The sequence below is a fragment of the Camelus dromedarius genome, chromosome 3 (assembly GCF_036321535.1).
Source record: "Camelus dromedarius isolate mCamDro1 chromosome 3, mCamDro1.pat, whole genome shotgun sequence".
In the NCBI taxonomy this organism is placed as follows: domain Eukaryota; kingdom Metazoa; phylum Chordata; class Mammalia; order Artiodactyla; family Camelidae; genus Camelus; species Camelus dromedarius.
In genome coordinates, this window is record NC_087438.1 from 22026705 (window position 1) to 22048624 (window position 21920).

At 38.7% G+C, this 21920-nt stretch overlaps 1 protein-coding gene across 3 annotated transcripts; it reads left to right on the forward strand.

The window, feature by feature from the left end:
* The first annotated feature begins 11 nt into the window (after window positions 1-11).
* C3H5orf22 (chromosome 3 C5orf22 homolog) lies at window positions 12-20441 on the forward strand. 3 transcript variants are annotated; one of them, XM_064479782.1, is made up of 9 exons: window positions 12-195; window positions 1458-1603; window positions 3655-3804; window positions 5987-6416; window positions 8522-8584; window positions 8822-8943; window positions 10364-10430; window positions 12481-12620; window positions 15674-20441. In XM_064479782.1, the coding sequence occupies exons 1-9, from the start codon at window positions 115-117 to the stop codon at window positions 15804-15806; spliced, it is 1332 nt and encodes a 443-aa protein (XP_064335852.1). In that variant the 5' UTR covers window positions 12-114; the 3' UTR covers window positions 15807-20441. The 3 variants fall into 3 exon arrangements, with proteins under 3 accessions (XP_064335852.1, XP_031299442.1, XP_031299450.1); XM_031443582.2 differs by lacking the exon at window positions 3655-3804 and having other exon boundaries at window positions 21-195; window positions 15674-17418; XM_031443590.2 differs by lacking the exon at window positions 1458-1603 and having other exon boundaries at window positions 124-195; window positions 15674-17418.
* Window positions 20442-21920: the final 1479 nt, after the last annotated feature.

The window sequence follows — 21920 nt, forward strand, 5'->3', positions numbered from 1 at the left end:
CGCAACCGGGTGAGCGCGCGTTTCCGCCCGGGAGAGGCGGCGGGACCGCAGCCGGCATTCCGGGGTCCTCGCCCCGCGCCTCCCTCTCACTGAGGCGCTGCCGGGCGCGAAAACATGAGCGAGTCCGCGGGAGAGCGCGCCCGCCTCCGGCGCTACCCTGAGCTCCCGGTGTGGGTGGTGGAGGATCACCAGGAGGTGAGCGGGCGGCTGTCGGGCGCTGGGGCGGAATTCACGCAAGGACCAAGGGGGCGACGGAGCCTGGGCATAGGAGACCGGAGAGTTAACCAGAATAAGTTTGCGCGAATTGCATTGCTGTGGGGAAAATACCGAACCAGCTAGCTTGGAGGAATAAGCGCTGACATTTATGAGGCGCTGTATGTGTCGGGCAACTCATTTAACCCTCGCATTTTGCCCAGAATCCCACAACCAACAACCGGTGGCATCGGGATTCGAACGCAGGCTGACTGCAAAGCCCCGCATCCTTAACCTGCACATTAACGCGGGCTTTCTTCTGTCAGCCGGCGTCTCCGTCACAGTCCTGCTGTATAGGTGGGAGACTTTCTATTAAGAATGTGAGCTGTCATCTGAAATGGGGACGAAGTAGCACTCTTAGAGCCGTTAGGAGTATTATTGTGTGCATAGTGTGTGCATAAATATTTTCACACGGTGCCCCGCGTATATGAACACTAAAGGTATTTTGTTTTTATAGTAGTGTTATTTTAGCCAAAAAAAATGGTGCCCTAATCTAGACTTCTGGAAGCCTACGAGGCAGGCCCGTGGATCTAAGACTTTTTTTTTTTAATAGCATTAATAAGCTTGGGAGGTCTTTGGATTTAAAGAGCAAGAGGGTGATTCCGGATTTATGGATGGATACAGTTAAGAGAATAAGAAGGAAGTTGGATTTCTCAGGACCTAGAGATTGTGTGTGTGTGTGGTGTGATAGTGTGTATGGGTCTCAGAGAAAGCAAGTGTGGGTTAGGCAGTGTTTCAAATTCAGTCTTAGACTTATAACTCTACAGCCGAACAGACCACCCAGCCCAGCACTACTATCCTGAAGGTATGGAAAAGGTCCAGAGACCCTGGGTAGCTTGAACACATTTCTCATGCCAGAATGTGTATTAACGAGGAGTTGTTTTTTTGTTTTTGTTTTTTTCCTGAGTGCCACCGCTTGTCTGTTTCCCCACGTATCTTTGAGTTTGTGGTGGGGGCAACATGCCTGTAAAAGATGCCCATTAAAGCCTTTGGAGGTGTAACTCAAAAGTTCTGAGAAAAAAATAAAGCTTGAGATAATTAACTAGACCATCTACAATGAACAAAGTTTGTATCTTCCTCCTTTTAAACGAGTTGGTATGCTTTAGATTATGTGCAGTTAGTTATGTTAGCATCGTTTTCCAGCCTGCAGTTAAGTGTATGCTCATGATCTCAGTGCCAATTGTGAATGTCATGTGTCTTTACAGGTTCTGCCTTTTATATACCGGGCCATTGGCTCAAAACATCTTCCTGCAAGTAATATAAGTTTTGTGCATTTTGATTCACATCCAGACCTCCTTATTCCTGTGAATATGCCAGCTGACACAGTGTTTGATAAGGAAACACTTTTTGGGTAATATGTGATATTTGTTAGTGATCTTTTATGTGCCTGAAATACAATTTTGCGGTAGATAATAAGCAATTAAGGGAGATAGTTCTTTGCTAAACTCATGAGTTTTGCTTTTGTTTTGTTTGCCTTTTTAATGGAGATGGTCAAACTTTTTCTTAAGGAGCCAGATAGTAAATATTTTAGTTTTGCTGGCCATACGGTCTCTGTTGCAACTGTTTATTTCTGCGCTTGTAGTGTCAGAGCAGCTGTAAACACTACCTAAACAAGTGGCAGTGGCTGTGGTCCCTTTAAACTTCATTTATGAAAACAGGTGGCCCAGCCAATGTTTGCCAACCTCTGCTTTAGCAGACAGACTTTCAGAAGTAGAGGAAACTTTAGAAATTATCTGAGCCAGTTCTCCCTTCCTCTCCCCTTTAGAAGTCTAGATACTGAGGCCCAAGAAAATGTGTCTTAAACACATGGTTCAATAATTGTATAAGCAACACGTATTTTAATTTGTGTGTCCTTCCAGTATTAAGTCCCTCCAACTTCCCAATTTATTTATTTTCAGGCCACAAGTCTTATTGACTCTGTTATATAGAATCATAGACTTGCAAGTAAAATTAGTAATTTGTACTCCATTCTTTAGGAAGGACATACCTAGTATATCTCTAAATAATGACTTACTAGCCTCTCTTCAGTAATAAAGGTCCCTGAAATTCTGTCACTATCTCTTATGTATTTTTTTATAATGTTGCCTGTTCATACAGTATAAAAAGTTATATAGCTGTAATTTTCCTGTTCTAATGTAAAATTAACAGATAGATGCTTGTGTGAATTAATTTTAGCCTGCTATATTTCTTTTAGGTGACTTTTTCTGAAGCCACAACTCAGCACTAATTTCTAAAGAAATGTGGTAGTTCTACCATTGTCCATACTGTCTTTTATATTTAGAGGTTTTATATTTTAGAAATTGAAAAGAATTACGAAGCAGGCATACAGACTGTACAATTAGTTGTAGCATAATAGTTCCTAAACTTTTAGTCTTGGGATTCCTTATACCCTTAAAAACTCTTGAGTTTTTTCCTAATGTGGGTTAGTTATATCTATTGATATTTACCATATTTGAAGTTAAAATTGTGAATGTTTAAAATATTAATTCATTTCAAAATTATAGACCTTTATATCAATATAAATAAGATATTTTTACAAGAAACAAATATATTTTCTAAAGCAAAAAAAACTTAGAAGAGTAACAGTGTTTAAATTTGTGTGGATCTTTTTATTCAGCCTTTGTAGAAGACAGCTGGATTCTCATATCTACATTCAGTCAGTTACCATATGTTGTTTTGGTGGAACTATATGAAGAAAATTCAGGAAGAGTATTTTCATAGGCTTTTCAGATAAATGTGAATACTCTCTAATACTATACCCAAACTTGACAAACTTGACAAGTGGTCGTTTCTTAAACCTTAGTTGGAATGTAGAAGCCAGCAATTCAGATTCAAGTCTCAACAACTATGGTTTATAAGTCAGTCTTTCAAGAAAAATAGTATTCAGCTTGTAATTCAATTACAAGTGCTTTTCCTCGAGACAACCGCTGTACTTCAAAGTATGTAGTAGAGGTGTTTTCTGTGCACATCCCAGTTTGCCACACAGATTATTTAAAAATTTATAATCAGGATCAAGTTTTAATAAAATCATGAAGGACGTTCTCACATCAAACTGGCTTAGGTTGGGCGTGGGGGACACTGTGCTTAGTAGTGACAGATACAGTGACTGGTAGAGTTTGGTGCCTTGGCCTTGATTAATCTTGGGATATCAAGCACCATTGCTTTGTACCATCAGTGCAAATACAATACAATGAAAAAGGGAAATAGTGCCTTGGTGTTATTAGGAAAATGGTTTTGAACTAGTGGTCACCCTGAAAAAGTCTCAGGAACTCCCCCCCAACCCAGGGTCCTTGGACTACACTTTTAAGACCTGTAGTCTTAAAATACTGTTGTGAATGAAATTACACCTGGAAAAAACCACTCACTAATAATTTTCATACTCCCTCTCTATTTCTTTTCCAGAGAATTAAGTATTGAGAATTGGATTATGCCTGCGGTTTATGCTGGACATTTTTCTCATGTAATATGGCTTCATCCCACATGGGCTCAGCAAATCAGAGAGGGCAGGCATCACTTTTTAGTAGGCAAAGACACTTCTACCACAACCATCAGGTAGTTTCCTCATATTTATGAGTATGAAAGGGATTGAATGCTTCTATCTGATTTTGGGTCCCTGTAATAACTTTTAAGTATCTCTACACACAGATGGGGTCAGATTAGCCCTCATCTCTTCCAAAAAGAGTTCTTGAAACACCAGGAACACGTTTTCAAGTCTCTTGACCTTTTCGCTCACCGTTTGTATTTTGTTGCTGGTCAAATTGGTTTTTGAATAACCTGACCATCTGCAATTCTGGCTCCATTGATGACTAACTCCATTACATTGTTAAAGTACCTTATAGATTTATATATTTAATGCTACACTTTATTATTTCCTTCCATTGTAACTTTTGTCTGCTGAATTTAACAGCAGTGAAAAAGCAAAATTATCTCACTTTGGTTTTTTTTTTTCATAAATTCAATGGCTGAAAAGTAGACTTAGGGTTTTAATTTTATTGATATGATTGGCTAGAGATAATTACTTAATCTGATTTAGATAACAGCATCTCTGACTGGAGTTGTATGTGCAGCTTTTTTTGTTGTATAAACTATTTAACCAATGTTTTGTGTGTCTTGTAATACTATAGTATCTTTAGAAATAATCAGAAAGTTCTTGGCTTTATAAATTCTCTTGTTATGAGGTGATTGTTTTAAGCAGTGGAATCATAACTTTCTAGAACCTGAAGGATACTGGGATGAAATGGTAATACATTGAAAATGAAATACAGTCTTTCTCACTGAAAATGATAATTTTTATCTCTAATTTATCCTTAATGATACAATTAACTTTTGTTGTATGTTCTTGTCAATGGCACAAATAACTTTTCTTATGTATAAATAAAAATTGTTTTCATTGAAGATATAATAATAAATGAATAGGGCTCCACATATAATAAGTATTATGTATAATACTGGTTTATATGAAAGAGTGGTAGGGTTTTTATTGAATACTTCAGTGATTAGGCCTTATTTAACCTGTAACAGATTTCTGCAAAATCAAATAATTTTGGGCAAACTGAAAGAGATGTTTAAAATTCAATGTGTGATAACAGTATTAGGAAGATTTTGATTATCTCATGATTTTAATTAATCCTTCAAGTAAAAATTTATGGAAGAGACAATCATATAGGCATACAGTCTGAGCTGTATGTGTGTGTTTGTACGGATACGAACAAAATAAAATGTTCATTATTAAAGAAAAATACTGATTTAGGTTGGGGATACCACCTTTGTCATTCTTAGGATGGTACAGTTTTTAATAAGCCTAGACATTAGTTTCATTGTGTCATTAATCTTTTCTTGGAAAATTATATCTTTTTAAATTTAAGGCTGTAAATATTGGAAGAGGATGGGTGGGAAATAAATATTAACCATTATTTTTATTGGATAGAGCCTACCTCTGGAAGAAGCATTTGGTTTCACTGTTTAAGGTATTTACTGAGACATAATATAATTGAGAAGCTAAAAGCATGCTAATATGTCTAAAATCAGGGATCTGTAACTTGTGAAATGCATTCTACACATGCACAAGATTTTTTTAAAGTTGCTTTTCATATTGAAATGTTACAGTTATATAAAATTTAATGATACTTTGAAATATGTCAGAGGGAGCTTCTATTAAGAGAAGTTATTTCCAAGTATAATCTTTCTCTTAGGTGACTTTTTGGACACAGTTTCCACTGGTTTGAGAGCGATCCAGTGCACTGGCTACACAAGATCATTTATTCCTTTCTCATGTTACAGTTTACCACACACAGTCTAGGGCCATTGTGACGGCCCTGCAGTTTGGGGAACCTCTGTTTCTTCTATCTTTTTGCACCACCATCTCTGGAGTGCCTTTGTCTTCATGGTCCAGGCTGGGCTTGCTGCTACCATGTTCATATGCCAGTTACTGGGAAGGGGAGAGCAAGCCTCTGTTTGCTTCTTTTCCACTCACAGCTTTTGGCCAGAATGCAGTCAGATGGCCACACTTAACCTACAACATAGATTATGAAATTCAGTCTTTACTTTGGGCAGTTGTGTGCCCAGCGAAAAATTTGGGGAACCCTGTTTCCATAGAAGAATAGGAAGTGCAACTATCAGAGACAGTTCTTAGTTTTTACCAAATATGTCCTTTCTTACATTACTGAAATTCTGTCTGAAATGTTGAGACTGATTTGTCCATTCATCTCTAAAACAGTGTTTTCCTCTCATCCAGGGTTACAAGTACAGATCATTACTTCCTAAGTGATGGTCTTTATGTAACTGAAGACCAGCTAGAGAACCAAAAACCTTTACAATTGGATGTAATTATGGTAAAACCTTATAAACTGTGTAACAACCAAGAAGAAAATGATATAGTGTCTTCTGCTAAGAAGCCAAAGCTATCACTGGAGGACGCAAAAGACACTGCCTCTACTAATGGTGACTCTTATTCAGAAGGACTGGGAAAGGACACAGTGACGCAGAAAAGGGACCAGACTTGTCTACAACCATCATGTTCATGTTCCTCTGAAAGCCAGGAATGCCAAACTACAGTCAGCACTGCAGAGATTCTGGAAATTTTGGAGAAAGGGGATGCATTCATTATAGACATTGACTTAGATTTTTTTTCAGTCAAGAATCCCTTCAAAGAAATGTTCACTCAGGTAAACGCAGTACTTTTAAAACGTGGATCTTGAGAATTGCATGGCATTTCTCTAGGTCAGGGATCAGCAAACTTTCTGCAAACAGCCAGATAGCAATTACTTTATGGGGGCCCCATATGGTCTCTGTCACATATTCTCCTTTGTTATTGGTTTTATACCCTTTGAAATTGTCTATACCATCCTTAACTGGAGGGTTATACAAAACAGGTTGGAGGCCATAGGTTGCTAATCCCTGCTCTAGATGATATTCATTATTTTGCATTTATTAATTGGGGTAATGTGTACGTGGATGGTTGAAGAACATGGGGGTTGGGGCACCAACCCTCCACACAGTCAAAAATCTGCATATGACTTTATAGTGGGCCCTCAGTATCCGTGATTCCATATCTGAGAATTCACCCGACCTCAGACCATTGGAAAAAACCCTGTATGTAAGTGGACTCGCACAGTTCAAACCCATATGTTATTCCATGGTCAACTGTGGTACAAGAAAGTGTACACGTTAAAGGATTTCACTCTCTTACCCCATCCCCATTCCCTCAATTTCTTACCTCACAAACAAATACGGTGGCTAGTTTCTTGGTATATCTTTCCCGGGATATTCTATGTATATAAAACCCTATATGACAAATTTCTCACTAAACAGTAAGGTGCCCGATTACACAGACACTCTTTGTAGCTGTGATGCTTAGGGTACCTCACCAGATCTCAAATGCCTGTCACTGACAATGTTAGTGTGCACAGATCTGAGATGGAATGGTCTATGATAAATTCATGATCCCAGTGACGATTCCCAGGCGCATTTTATGGGTACATGTAACTGCTTACCGTAATATTTGGGAGGTTGTTCCAGGTCTGTTCTTTCGGGGATTCAAATTAACTGTCTTTTCTCTCCCTAAGCTCAGTACTTGATTGACGGTGATGATGATACTGTACTTCACAATCCTGTTCTGTATACGTATCGGAAGCCATTGTGATGTATCTAAATTATCAAAGACCTCTAGTGGGTACTGATTAAAAACAGCAGAGATTTGAGAATTTACAGTTGATCCTTGAACAACAAGGGGATTGAGGGTCCCAACCCCCTGTGCAGTCAAAAAGCCACATATAGCTTGAATTTTTAACGCCCCTAAATTTAATTACTAATAGCCTGCTGTTGACTGGAAGCCTTACTAATAACATAAACAGTAAATTAACACATGTTTTGTACGTTTTATGTATTACATACTATATTCTCACAATAAGTAAGCTAGAGAAAAGAAAATGTTAAGGAAAATACATTTACAGTACTGTACTATATTTATCAATACCATAAGTTTACATCATGTTTGTAAGATGAATCGTCTGTCAGTACTTACATCAGTATTGCCTTATAACTTACTTAACCTTTCTGACCCACAATTTCTTCAAGTATAAAATCAAAATAATAATCATACCCAACTCATAGGATTGTTATGATGAAGACAGTGCCACAGCATCATGCTTAAGGAACTTTAGATTTTGCCTATAACCTCTTCCTGACAGTAGGATTATTGCTCCTAAATAGAATTATTGGGGTCACATATACTTGCCTATAATGGGGCTGTCCAGCTGTGCTAACTGAGGGAAGACAGTTTCCCACAGAATCTTTCCATTCTATCCAAAGTCCATCCTCTCCTGCAAGACAGCCTTTGTACTCCAGAGTTCTCCTCTGTGTCTAGGGAAAGGGCTACAAAGTCAACAAGGAGAGTTTTGTTACTGTTGTTATTAAAGATGTGCATATTGCCAATGAATAGCTAAAAGCTGTTTAGGTCCTAGAATGTATCCATTTATGAAGTGGAATATTATTAGAAATACTTTCATCTCATTACCTATTAGCCATCAAGTCTTCTTCCATAGCTGATTCTTATACATTCTTGTCATGCCTAGCTGGATAAGAGTTACCCTAAAGAAATGATAATATGTACAATGAAATATGATACATTTTGCCTGATTTTCCCAGACTAGCCTTTAAATTATTATCTAAGATGTTTTTATATGACAGCTATTTTTTACTTCAAGCATATGTTTGAAAAAAAGAGTTTTCTTTCCATTATATGAATTTTTTGTTTTGTTTTATTTTCCAGGAGGAGTATAAAATCTTACAAGAGCTGTACCAATTTAAAAAGCCTGGTACCAACCTGACAGAGGTATCCTCCATTTGTTTCTCTTTTTATCTATTTTTCACATATCTAATTGTATCTTACATGATATTAGAGAACTCTCAAACAATGGTCCAAAATCTTTGTGTGTGTTTCTTGGGGAAGCCCATAATTCATACTTGAAAATCATGTTTTAACTAATTGAACTGAGATTTTCATTGTGATGGCATTTCACTTGTATTTTGAACGAATAACTATAATCTCAGCTTTTCAATGTGTTTGAAGGAAGATTTGGTAGATTGTGTTGATACTCGAATTCATCAGTTAGAAGATTTAGAAGCTGCTTTTGCTGATTTGTGTGATGGTGATGATGAAGAAACTGTACAGAAATGGGCTTCAAATCCTGGGTAAGACCTCAATTTTTTTTTTCTCCAACTCTATATTTTAATCCTAAATATATTGCTAAATTTGCTACTTAGATTGCTTTTTAAAAATTAGTATCTTCTTTAGCTATATGTATGTATTACCTACTCAAAGTATTCAGTGCAATTTTTACTTAAAAATAAAATATTCAGAAACGTATCTGAAATACCAATACAATACTTTACCATCAGTAAGGAAAGCAGTGGTATGGAAGAATAAGCCCGAGTAGTAGTAATCATACCAGCAAAATGGACCAGGCACTTTAACATAAGTTAATGCTTCTCTTCAGTAGAGGGAGCTAGTTCTAAAACTGATTCCCTCCTTTTGGAAATAGTGATGGAAGAGAGAGATTTAGAAATTAGTCACAGAACATAATTCTTCCCGGGAATATTGAAGAGTACCTGCTAATTTGTGATTTTGTGAAGTCTCAAGCCAAGTATAAAACTTAAACAAAACAAAACAAACAAATAGCCTGTCAACTGTAGAATCCTGAATCTAGCCCATCGATGGGGCCACCTTCCACTGACACCCACCAAGCCTGCACAGCATCCCCAGTTAGCACTTCACCACCTGCAGGCACTTCTGCCGCAGACATGAAGAAACAACAGAGCCGCAGCAGTGGTGAGTTAAGACTGATTGGAACTGGGGGAAAAAAGAATAGCACAAAGGAAAAGTAAGAGAGCAGGGAAAATCTCCCCAGACTTACCACGCCCCTAAAGGGCCAGACCCTGTAGCATGAAGGAGTCATCACTATTCCTAAGAAATAGAGGAGGTGGGTGATTAGGGTCCAGAAGCCCAAAAAGTGTCATTAATGAAAACAAGGAGGTAATGGGATGACAGGCCTCCATGTCTCCCTTTCTTCTTTATTTTTTTTTCCTTCCAGCAAATGAGTGGACATTAAAATACTAGAAACAGTAATTAATTAGGGCTTCCAAAAAGTTGCACCTAAATTAAATAACTTATAACCACCATTGTTGTTATATCAAATGGTATAGAACTTGTCCAGTTACAACTATGTATGTCAGTAAACGTCCTTATTTTTTTTTCTTCTAGACTTTCAGGAAACTGTCTTTTTTTTATCACAGTGTACTAAAGGCATTTAGTTTTCTTGCTGTTCAAAATAAATTTTAAAGTCACAGTAGAACTTCCATTTTTAAAGAAGAAAATCTCAGTTTCTTGGGTGCTAATTTTCAATATTTAGCACTGTAATTTTTAGTTAAGAAAACAGCAGGGAATGTTTATTTCTTAATATTTTAAGATGATATGTGAATAACTTTATCTTTCATTTCCCAAGCATCATATGAAACATATTGCTAATGGTAAATTTTAAGTGTAATGTATCATTTGCTACTGTGATTTTAGTTGAGGTGGTGCAATGTTTAATTGAGGGTGGCTTTTTTCCAGAATGGAATCACTGGTTCCACTTGTCAAGAGTTTGAAAAAACGGATGGAAGCGCCAGACTATGAAATGGTAAATATTTATACTGAAGCATAAAATCGACCCTTTAAGAAAGGCATTTTTTTCTTGGTAGAAAACATGTGCTCTTTGTTAAAGTGATTCACTTTTATTTGTTTTCCTGGAAAGTGTGAATGGATTACTTTTTTTTTTTAAGAAATGAAAAAATACATAGTTTTTACAAGCCAGAACACTGGAAAAGTTTTCCAGGAAAAAGATGCTTTTGCCAATTTTATGTATGAAGCAAAAATGCTGTGTGTTTTTTTATTTTGTCTGTGGTCAGATCTCTCCTTGCCAGAGAAAAGAAAGAATACAATTTTGAAATTTGTTCATTCTTTGTTGATTCATTTTTATATTCCCTTCCTCCTTCTTTCTTTCCTCACTCTGGAAAACCAGATTGTAAACACCAGACAGAAAAAAGAAGGCACTGTGGCAAGTGCATCTTAACTGTATTAGCTGGTGTAACTAACTTCATTTGCCGGCAGTGATCTGAATGCTGCAGCAAACGAGGATGCCTTTAATGAAAATCTCTTTTATTTTTATATCATTTTGCAGCCTTTGAGGCACAAATTGTCACATTTGAAATTTAGGTACCTTTTCTCAAATTTCGTGGCAGAGTTCAGGCCCCAGGTCTTCTGCTTCTTTTGCTTCTTGGTGTTTATGTTACTTCAGTAAACTGTGTTTTTGTTCAAACTACTTCATTTGAACTGAAGCTTAGATGTTGATTTAATGCTAACTTTATAGGAATAAAAAAATACCAGCAAAAGAGTGTTTTGGTTAAATCAAAACTAATTCAAAACCCACCCTTTTTTTTTTAACATGTAGATTTGGTTTTTTGGTTTGGGTTTTTTTTTTTTTTTTTTCTAAGCTTTTTTGTGGGGAGGGGTTAATTCGGTTTATTTGTGTCTGCTTTTTAATGGAGGTACTGGGGATTGAACCCAGGATTTCGTGCATTCTAACCACGCACTCTATCACTGAGCTGTACCCTCCCCCCACCCTTCTTTTTAATGCCAATTATTAAGAATGATAGAGGATATTTAGAGTTTAAAATACTTTGAGCTCATGTGATATTATTGAATGTGTCTTCATTCTTCATGTAGGTTTATTTTAATCGTGACATTACATCTGAATTTTCTGGTGGTGGTGGGGTTTTGTACATTGTTATTGAGAGAAGGGACAGCATGGGCTCAGTCACATTATGTAATCAAATATGACGTACCCGTCACTGCAAGGTCAGAACATTTTAGTAGAAAAGAACATGCAGAATCTGTCATTTGAGTACATTGACTGATCATTGCCAGTTAAATCTTTGATGTGTATCCAGAGCCTTCAATAATACAGCAGATTAGTGGGGGGTTTTTCCATGGTTTGCATTTGCGTATGCTAAGCAAAACTACGACATACTTGAATTCCAGCTTTCAGAACTTTAAAGCAGAGGCTGCAAAATGTCAGCCTGTGAACTGCTTCTAGTTCTCAGGCATATTTGGTTTAGAACTAAGACTGGAATACCAGTCTTCTACATTTAAAAGCACATGTATAAAATATTAGTATGTGGTTATACATAAAGGATACACAAGAAAATGTAACTGCTTGTTCAGTAAGGTAGAGGGAAGACTTCCCCTTGTATCCTCTTGAAGCTTTAAATGTAGTATTCGTTGCATGTGTCTAAAAAGTAAATAAAATAATGTGTTGAAAGAAAAATAAGGTGAGGATAGTATGTACAGGTTTATATCAGCTTTTAGAATCTAGGTGAAATAGATAATTTGCTAGAAAATGTAAATTATCAAAATAGACTCAAGTAAAGGCAGAAACTGAATGAATCTATAATCATAAATTAAAGAAGTAGTTAAAGAAGTATTCCTAGAAAAAACATCAGGCCCAAACTGGTATACAGGCCACTTCTTCCCAAACTTCAGGGACTAGGTAACTTCTGTGGCATGGGAACTATTAAGGAAAAAGCAGTCCAAATCCACAAAAATATTAAAACTTTGTCAGCAAGGCTATTAAAGAATCTTCTAAAAACAACAAAGCCTTACTATGCAATTTTTAATTGTCTTGTTTTCAGGTTCACCAGGCTGGTCTAACCTGTGACTATTCAGAACTTCCTCACCACATCAGCACAGAACAAGAAATTGAGTATCTTATTCAGTCTGTATCTTTTGTACTAAGAAATTTACCAAAACCTACTCTTGTGACAATAGCAAGGTAAGTGTGGTAGCTTGAATAATGGTCCATGGAATATGTCCACATCCCAGTCTCTGGAACTTGTGAATACATTGCCTTATATGGCAAAAGGGATTTTGCAGATATGATTAACTCAGGGATCTTGAGGTGAGGAGGTTATCCTGGATTATCCAGGTGAGCTCAGTGTAATCACAAGGGTCCTTGTAAGAGGAAGGCAGGAGGGTCAGAATCAGGAAGAATGGAAGATGCTAGGCTGCTGCTCTGAAGATGGAGGATGGGGCTCTGAACTAAGGAGTGCAGGCAGCCTCTAGAGGCTGGAAAGGCAAGGAGACAGACTCTTCCCTCCAGCCTAGAGGAGAAATGCAGCCCTACCAGCATCTTTATTTTAGGACTTCTAACCTCCAACAGAATTGTAAGTTGATAAATTTGCATTGCTTTAAGTCACTACGTTTGTGGTATTTGTTACAGCGGCAGTGGGAAGTTAATACAACCTCCATAGGTGAATCTAATGATTACCAATTCAGTCATTCTTACCAGTTTTCTACCTACTCAGCTCAAAGTTCAGATGCTGTAATTTCTCTTTCCTATAGTGATTGTTGGCAAACCACATTTAATTCTTGTTATCTAGTCTTCAAAATTGGCAATGTCATTCAGTTGAACATAGGAATTCCCATTTTTGGATCCTACAGATGAATTTAGCTGCTGCCTTGTTTTAAATTTGACATACTAATATGTGCTGAATAGTGAACCCAATTTAATAAAAATTTCTTTTCTATGTTAATCTTTGGACTCATTTTGTATGGAACTGTGAGTTTCTAAAATAAGTACTTCAAATGCTGAGGCAAAAAATATTTATATATTTTATGACAAATATTTTGTGAATCCTTTACCATCCTGAATTAAAATCGTAGGTAATCTAATCTACATGCACATATAATTTAAATATACGTAGATATCACGTGTAATGTTTAGATGATATAATTGTCTTAGTCCATTCAGGCTGCAATAGCAAAAATATCTTAGACCAGGTAGCTTATAAACAACAGAAGTTTATTTCTCCCGGTCCTGTAGGCTGGGAAGTCCAAGATGAAGTCACCAGCAGATTCACTGTCTGGTGAGGACCTGCTTCCTGGTTCATAGACAACCATCTTCTCCCTGTAACCTCACATAAAAGGAAGGGGTGAAGATGCTTTCTGGGGCCTCTTTAATAACTAATCAGATTCATGAGGATTCCACCCTCATGATCTAATCACCTTCCAAAGACACCCCCACCTCCAAATATAATCACATTAGGGATTAGGTTTCAACACAGGAATTTTGGGGCTAAACATTTAGTTTATAGCCTACCTATACATATAATATAAATATAATGTATATATATACATAAAAATCATAACATAAAGGAGAAATGAGAGTAATTAATAACAAAGTAATATATAAATGCCACAACAAACTGACGTCTTTACAAAGAGTCACTAAACGTAATAGTTAACAAACGCAGGCAGACATCGTGGGTTGTGTTGCCCCAATACCATGAACGGCACTGCCGTTGCGACATGGTTATTCTAGTCACAGCAGCCTCTTGGTAAAGTTCTGAACTGAAAGTTCAGTCTTCCCTCAATTCATGGAGTATTTGCATTCCTGGAAAATTTAGGTCATATTTAATCCATTTTCAAAAATACTTTGTTCGTGTGTAGAAGAGTATTAAATTGTAGGCTCAAAAAATTAAAAGCGGGTTTGTTTATTTATGTAAGTGCTCCGTGGACTTTGGAAACTACACAGGACACAGGACAGGGCTGTCCTGCGTATGCGAGCACTCTAGCACCCTCTTCCCCTGGTTCCCTAATCGTGGTTGTGGCAATCAAAAATGTACCTGCAGATTTCCAGAACTCCCTCCAGTGGGTAGCTCCCATCCAGAACCACTGTAATAATGTTTTAAAGAAGCCAGAAATCTTTGTGAAATCATTGAAGTGCCCCTTATTTGTTAAGGCTAATAAAATAAGCTTTTATATATTATACTTTCTTAAAGCAGGTCTTTATCCATATGTATGTGTTAAATAGTATTTAATAATTTAAAATAGCTCTTTACCATCTATCACGTGTTAAATGTTTACATCAAGTCTGAAAAATAACCTAATCATCGTAGAATAAAATGAGTTCATCAGAAGTCTTACAGATTATTTCTTTAGGTCTAAAATATTTGTGATAAGGAGTAGACTAGATAACTAATTCCATCTCCTTCTGTAAAGATTTCTATGCCGTTCCCCGATCCAGTGGGATTTCCAATGGCTTTCCTCACCCCAGCCTAGAACCAAGAGACACCGATAAAATCATTCTAGATCTTAATCCAGCTGTAATTGTCAGCAATATTATTACTGCCTCATGCCACTTAAGTTGCAGTTGGTGATTCCAGAAAGACCCAAAATGCGGATTCCTGCCCCACCCCACTTTGCTCTTTTCTCCTTAATGCTACCTAGGAAACTAACCCCAACACTAGCACATCCACACATTTCACTCTGGATGGTCTTGTGCAGCGGTGCAGTTCACAAATTGTTTTTTAGAAGCAGAACCCTTTAATCAGTTAGAAAGCCTCTACCCTTGTGATTTCTAGCCTGAGTGTACATGTAACAAAAGAATGTGAAAGATGTCCTGTCACTAAGATAATTAGCCCCATTTATTCCCAAGCAGCGTCTCCTTTCAGGGAAACAACAGTCAAGTATTAAGCACTGAGGCTTTGCAGACATGCTATGTGGTTTCACATCCTGTCACCAGCACTTACAAGCTATGTGACCCATGCAGGTTAATCTTTCTCTGTTCCAAACTCCTTTGAAGGGATGGTAAATGTACCTATTTCATAGTTGCTGACAAGGTTAAAGAGCATAATTCATGTAATGCACATGACATAGAGTAAACGTTTAGTAGCTTTCAGCTGTTGTTATCCCAAAATTCAACACAGCTTCGTTTCTGTTTTACATCGAAATCAATACATGCAGGCTGCTTCTCACTGCGCAGTATGATCTCATTCTATTTATGTGTGTTTTTCTTTTCCTTTCTTTTTCTCACCTTGCTTCCAGGTCAAGTCTGGATGATTACTGTCCTTCTGAGCAAGTTGACACCATTCAAGAAAAAGTCCTCAGTGCGCTACACTCCCTCTATGGGGCTCTAGACATTCACCTGGTGTATTCAGCAGAGTCTGCTCCATCTTGAAACAGAAAAAACACTAGGCTCCTTATTACATCTTGATGCAGTAACAGGGTTTTCATTAACTTATTTGCAAATGAGTCTTCCAGAGAACACTTTGTTTGTGTATTAACTTTAAGTTAGAATCTTTCAGGTATTTTGAATCTCCAAACTGATTTCATGAGTTGTTGAATGAGAGCAGTTTTTTTTTGGCATCAAGTCTGCCCACAGTTGATGGAACTGTTGCTCACCTTTCTTCCTTTCCGTCACTGTTGCCTTCACTTATGTGAGGGTTTTTTTTTCCTCTTTTCCCCTCTTCCATCTAGGTTGGTTAGACTGTATGAGATTTGTTCATTTATTCACTCACTCAGCCAGCTGACATTTATTGAGCACATACATGTGCCAGACATAACTAAGCACTGGGTATATGATTGCGACAGAGTAGACAAGCCCCTGCCCTCTCGGGGGACAGCTGAGAACAAAGTATGGATTGTGAGAAGTGTTACGAGGGGAGGGGGAAATACTAAGGCATGCTGTTAGTATCAGGGCCACCTGGCCTTATAGGAAAGTAACATTCCCAAAAGCTACTACCAAAAAGAAAACAAAAAACAAACCTGCCAGTCCATGAAAGTGTGGCAGGAAGTCTGCCTTTCTGAGACTTCTGGGATTGTGGCTGAGCTCTTGGGGAGTGCTCTCAGCATTGTTGGTGTTGAGGTCTATTTGAGTAAATTCAACCAAACAAAAAGTCACTTTTCTTTGCTAATCAAAAAAACCCCTTAGGGTCTTTTTGTGCCTCCAGATGGTCAGTATGGGCTTCAGTCATCGTTATGGATGGTTCCACCTTATTGGCAGTCTGGGTTGATAGTTTTTTTTCAAATAAACTAGCTTTCTATGGAAGTAGTAGGAAAAAAGGTAAATCCTTAGTTCTGATCCACCGTAAATACCCAAGGACATAACTGCCTTCCACTGGCCTCTCCATGAGTAAGAGACCCTGCCTGAGCCACTCCTCATTGTGGACCTTTCCATTTACTTACTATTTGCCAAAGGCTCCCCCTCTTCAGTATCCCTTGTGTTCAGTAATCTTGTTTAACTACCTACTTGGTTTCTTTTCCTTTAAAAGGAAGGATGGCATTTAAAGAAAAAAAAAACATCAATCCTCATTCCTAACACAGCAGTCTTTTTCATTTTTTTACATGTGACTTTTCAGGCCTGACCACATGTGTACCTATTGAGTTGCATGTGGCTAAAATTAGTGTGTTTCCTAACTTGGCTAATACTCCAGGTCACATTACCATTGCCACTCAGTAGATGGCACCAGATCCCTTTCTCCAATGATTCTATTTTCCAACAAACTTTTCTTGTCACTAAGTTGGTTTCCCAAGGCCCATAGTGTATATGCTTCTTTCTGTTGCGAAAAGCAAAGCAAACTGATTCAGCCTTCCGTTTTGATGAAACATTATGTGCCAAAAAGCTTTATGTCCCTGTAATCAGAATTGCAAATAGTGCTATTGTTTATTTTTAAATTTTGAAAAAATTTTATTAGGCTTCTGTAAATGGTGTTACTTTTATGAGTAAATTATTTTGTGTGCTAAAATAAATAAAAAGATGTGTTTCGAGGTTTTAAAGATTTAAAACCAAACTGTAGCACTAATTAATTCTACATGATCTTGGTGTGTTCATAGCATGGATCTTGTAAGTCTGGTTTAGTAGTCACTTATCACAATTCCCATGAGCTCTGATGAGACTCATCACCGTTTTAACTGAGGTTGAGTAAAAGGGCACCAGTTTCCTCTTTAGGAACATTCAGATTGTTTAGTTCTCATGCTGTAATTCTCTTTGAGGAATAAAATTCAATCCCTACTTGTTGACTAGAACCAACTTAGTAAATTATGTCTCTGCACATTTCAAATAGGAGGATACTCAGTTTAAGACATCCTTCATTTGTGTTCTGAGTACCAGTGAGGAATACCACAGTACAACGCTTTGGATTATATACAGATATCACTGATATTTGGAATGGGATTTTGAGCAGCTTTTTGAAAAATGTGACCTAAACATAAGATTAGGCCCTAATTTTGATAATTAACAAGTACATATTTCCCAGTATCTAGAGGGAATTTTTTTTTTAAATCTCTGGAAGTATTTTCTGTAGACATCTATCTCTAAGCGTTCCAGATTCTCAAGGAGCTCTTAGTCAAAGTCCTTCACTCTTTCTGTGATGTTCTCTCCACATCTTTATTTTACTTTAGCAGTAGTGGTGCCAGATTGCTATCGGTATATCCACCGTACTGCCAGCAGTCACAGTATGTCTCTTAGTACAAGACTATCTCATGCATCTTGAGAGAAAGCACTTTCATGAACCGCGGGGAGTTTTTGTTGGCCATCTTTCAGAAATGCTCAGGATACGTGAGGGCCGTCTGTGTAAATGCCCACTGTTGGACTGGACGTCCTGGCCTGGCCCGTCCTGAGTTGCAGCACTCTTTTGAAGTACTTGTTTCTGAACTAACTGGTCCTGAACTGCCTCTGTGGTTTTGTAGCCCTTGCGACCCTCCTGGAATTCCAAACGTCAGTGCCATCCTTTTCCTTTATTCTCATCTGAGGTCCACAAATGAAGTAATCGTGACACTAAGGAGGTTTCTGTGAATCCTGATTCTCAGGAGAGAGTTCTCTGAACAGTGAGCATTCTGGTCACTCATGGAAAGGGTGTATCTTACCATTATTTCAAGTTAGTAAGTTGGCATTCTGTGCATTAGTGTCTTTGAGTTTGGTTCCTGTGATTCGGAAGCAGGGGCCCATTTCAGAGGCAGAGGCAAGCCCGAGGCTGTATGGTGTCACTTCCTTTGAAGACTTTCTTGGATAGTCTGCCAACCTCCAGCTCCAGCTTTCCTGCCAAGTCTCTAACTTCAAAACACTCTTCAGCAGCAAGCAGATGTCTGAAACGATCGATCAGCCATCAGCACTGCTGGGAAGCCTTGGCACCGTAGGTGATGTGAATCGTGCCAGAGTCAAGATGAGGTGTAACAGAGCAGAGTGCTGAGGGGTGCTGCCTGGCTCCAGTGCCCCCTCTCCGAGTTCCAGCTGCCTGACCCGAGCCTCAGCTTCCCCTTTATAACTAGAGAACTTAACACATCAATGCATATCAAGCCCTTACTTAGCACAAGAGCCATCTGGTAAACATTGGCTGTTATTTCCAAACTCAGCCCTGCTTAGAATCTCCTGTGATGGCCATTCCAAGTCTCAGCTGCTCTTGCCAGGCCTCGCCTAAGTACTGATCTTCCTAAACCCCACGTAAGCTTCCACCGTACTTCCATGAATAGTGCAATTTCACTTTATTTAAAGAAGTCAGGTCCTTGCCCATAAGGAAAGAAGTCACGGGTCTTTTAAGTGGAGGTACTCATGATTTGAAACTCGACTTGCAGTTGGTGTGAGCATCCATTTAGTCACAGTTTTAAAACTTGTACTCATGCAGTCAGGGGTCAGGGAAGTTAAAGCCTCCTTTTTATCAAAGCAGCTTTTTTAACTCCTTCCACGTCCCCTCCTGCCTGCTGGTGGGTAAAGCTAGAATTTGTGAGGCTAAACCTCTGATGTAAGCAATGTTTGGAAGTTGTTATCCCCTGGACTTACAAATTACCTTAGAGAATCTAGGGTTCTCCTTTCCATTTTTGACATTGCTAATTTATTTGTAGATGACCTCGAGCAAAGAAGTCCCTCATGAATCAGCCAGAGCATGACGGGGGGATGGGGGCAGAGTGAGTGTCTCCAACCTACTGACTCCTTTCCAGACCCTTCACAGCACTCCCTGCACCTCGGCCTCCGCCGCACCACAGGGCCGCCTCCGCTTGTGGAGGGGCCAGGAAAGCCCTCGGAGGAAGGGGGGCGCCGCTGTCCACCTGGCCTAACGAGGTTGTGTGGCAGCCCCTCAGACACCACCCCGATCGCCCAGGAAGAGCGAGACGGAGCTGAAGCCAGAGCTGGAGCCAGGCTGGAATGCCAGCTCTTGGGACGGAAGCCACCGTGGGACCCGCACGACAGCACCGCCCACCCTCCGCAGCGGCACCCCCCGCGAGCACAGGTAATAAGGGGCCCCAGCGTCACAAAGTGGCACCTGAGGTATTCGTGGCTTTGAAGTCAGTCCAAGTTCAAACTCTACCTCTGCGGGTTATAAGTTTTGTGAACTTGGGCAACGTAAGCCGTCAGAGTCCTTGTTTTAGACGTGGTCCGAGGCCCTTCGCGTGTTCCTGGAGGACCGCGCACTGAGCTCCCGCATGGCGCGTTGGTCAGCCGTGTCCATCTGCTCACAGGTGGACCAGGAGCCCCTGGACTGCACCACCGGACGTCGGTGTAGCCCCAGCCTCTGGCATCGTCACTGCCGTATCACAAGGCCTCAAAAAGTACATAATGAATTGACTACAGAAAATTCCAGCAGTCACTGGAATCTTGACAGTAATAACCCTAGTCATGTGCCTTATATTATAGCTCCTCTTATGAGCATGCTGTCTTTGAGAGCAAATTGAGCAGATACAGATATTAATATAAGAACAAACATTTACCAAGGATTGGGTGTTTTAAATACATGAGCCCAAAAGAGCTGGAAGGTCATACCTGTAATCTAATGACTATGTCCACAGAATAACTTTGTTATAAACAAAAGAAAGGCAATCATGTCAGTTTTTCAGCATTTTTGTGATCTGTTCTCTTATGGATAAAATCTGATAAGAACTATATTCCACAAAACTTTTGTCAACATGACATAAAAATACATATAGTTTGATTTTTCTGCCCAAAATTCAAATCTAACATTTGACACCACCATCCAAAAACTACGGATGTGAACTTTTGGCCCCTAAAAAGAATATAGCTTTGCTGACTTTTGGAGGGGTCACACTATTCCTCATTTCTGATTTTCTTTCTGTACGGGGTCCCCGTCATTACAGTCCCAGCCTTGCTCCGCCCTTTTACTCACTCCTCCCCAGGTGAGGAAGAGTGAGCGAAGGGAATTATAGGGTGCCCTCTACTTACAGAAGTATGTTCTGCTCTGTCCTTCCATGCCAGAAGTTTGTAAGAACCAGCGCAGTTGTCCAGTGGTGCCAGTGGGTAGCAAAGTCTCTCTCTGTCTCTGGGGTGCAGTGTAGGAGGCCAGTTGTTGCCATGGGTTTAAGCCATGTTCTCTAATATCAATTTTATCAGTGATGATGACACTTTTATCTCCATCTGCCTGAATGTCTGTGCCTATTTTTAAGTTTAAAAACTGAGTGGAGAACAGTGGTGTTATCAGACTTCCTCAAACCCCAGCATGACTAATGCTTACTTGCTACATAGTATGGGAAGTTTATAAATGCAGGTAGCTCTTCGGGATTCCAATCTGAGAGGAAGACATTCTCTGACCATTCTGACTAAACACACAACATGTGCTTTTCTCTTTCTACAGTCTGTTTTTCTGCTCTGAGTATAGACATTTACAAAATTTTTAAGGTTTATTTTGCTTTTAAGTGCTTTTCTGGGACGGCAGAGTGGTGTTTTATTTGTATTTGACATCATGCTAAGGCAGGCAACATAAGCACCTTAGTAGACTTCCTATATAAGCAGCAGCCAATTATAAAATATAATGGAAGAAAAGATCTTATTTATTATAGCATAACCTCACCCAAAAAAGATATCTACAAATAAACTATGTGAAAAATTACCACCTATACAAAGAAAACTTTATGAAGGTACTGAAGAATGTAAATGAAGGCATGAATACCCATGGAGAGATATGTGCTTATATAAGAATTCAACATTATAAAGATATCAATGTTCCCATATCAAACACTACACGTAATGCAATTCCAATAAACATACCAAGGAGATTTTATTTTAACTAGTGATTCTGATTCTAAAGTTCATATGGAAAAATGAGGGAAACCAGGAAAAAATTATAAAATGAAAACTAATGAAAGGATTAACCCTACTATGCACCAAAATACATTATAAAGTTATATTAATCAAAACAGTGCTTTACTGGCATGTGAGCAGGCAGACAGAGGAATGGAATGAAATAGAGTCCAGAAGTAGACGTGTATTAAAGTAACGATATCTGGTTTTAAGGAAAGAAAATAATAAATGTCTCATACAAAATCAAAGATTATTTCTCATTTTCAT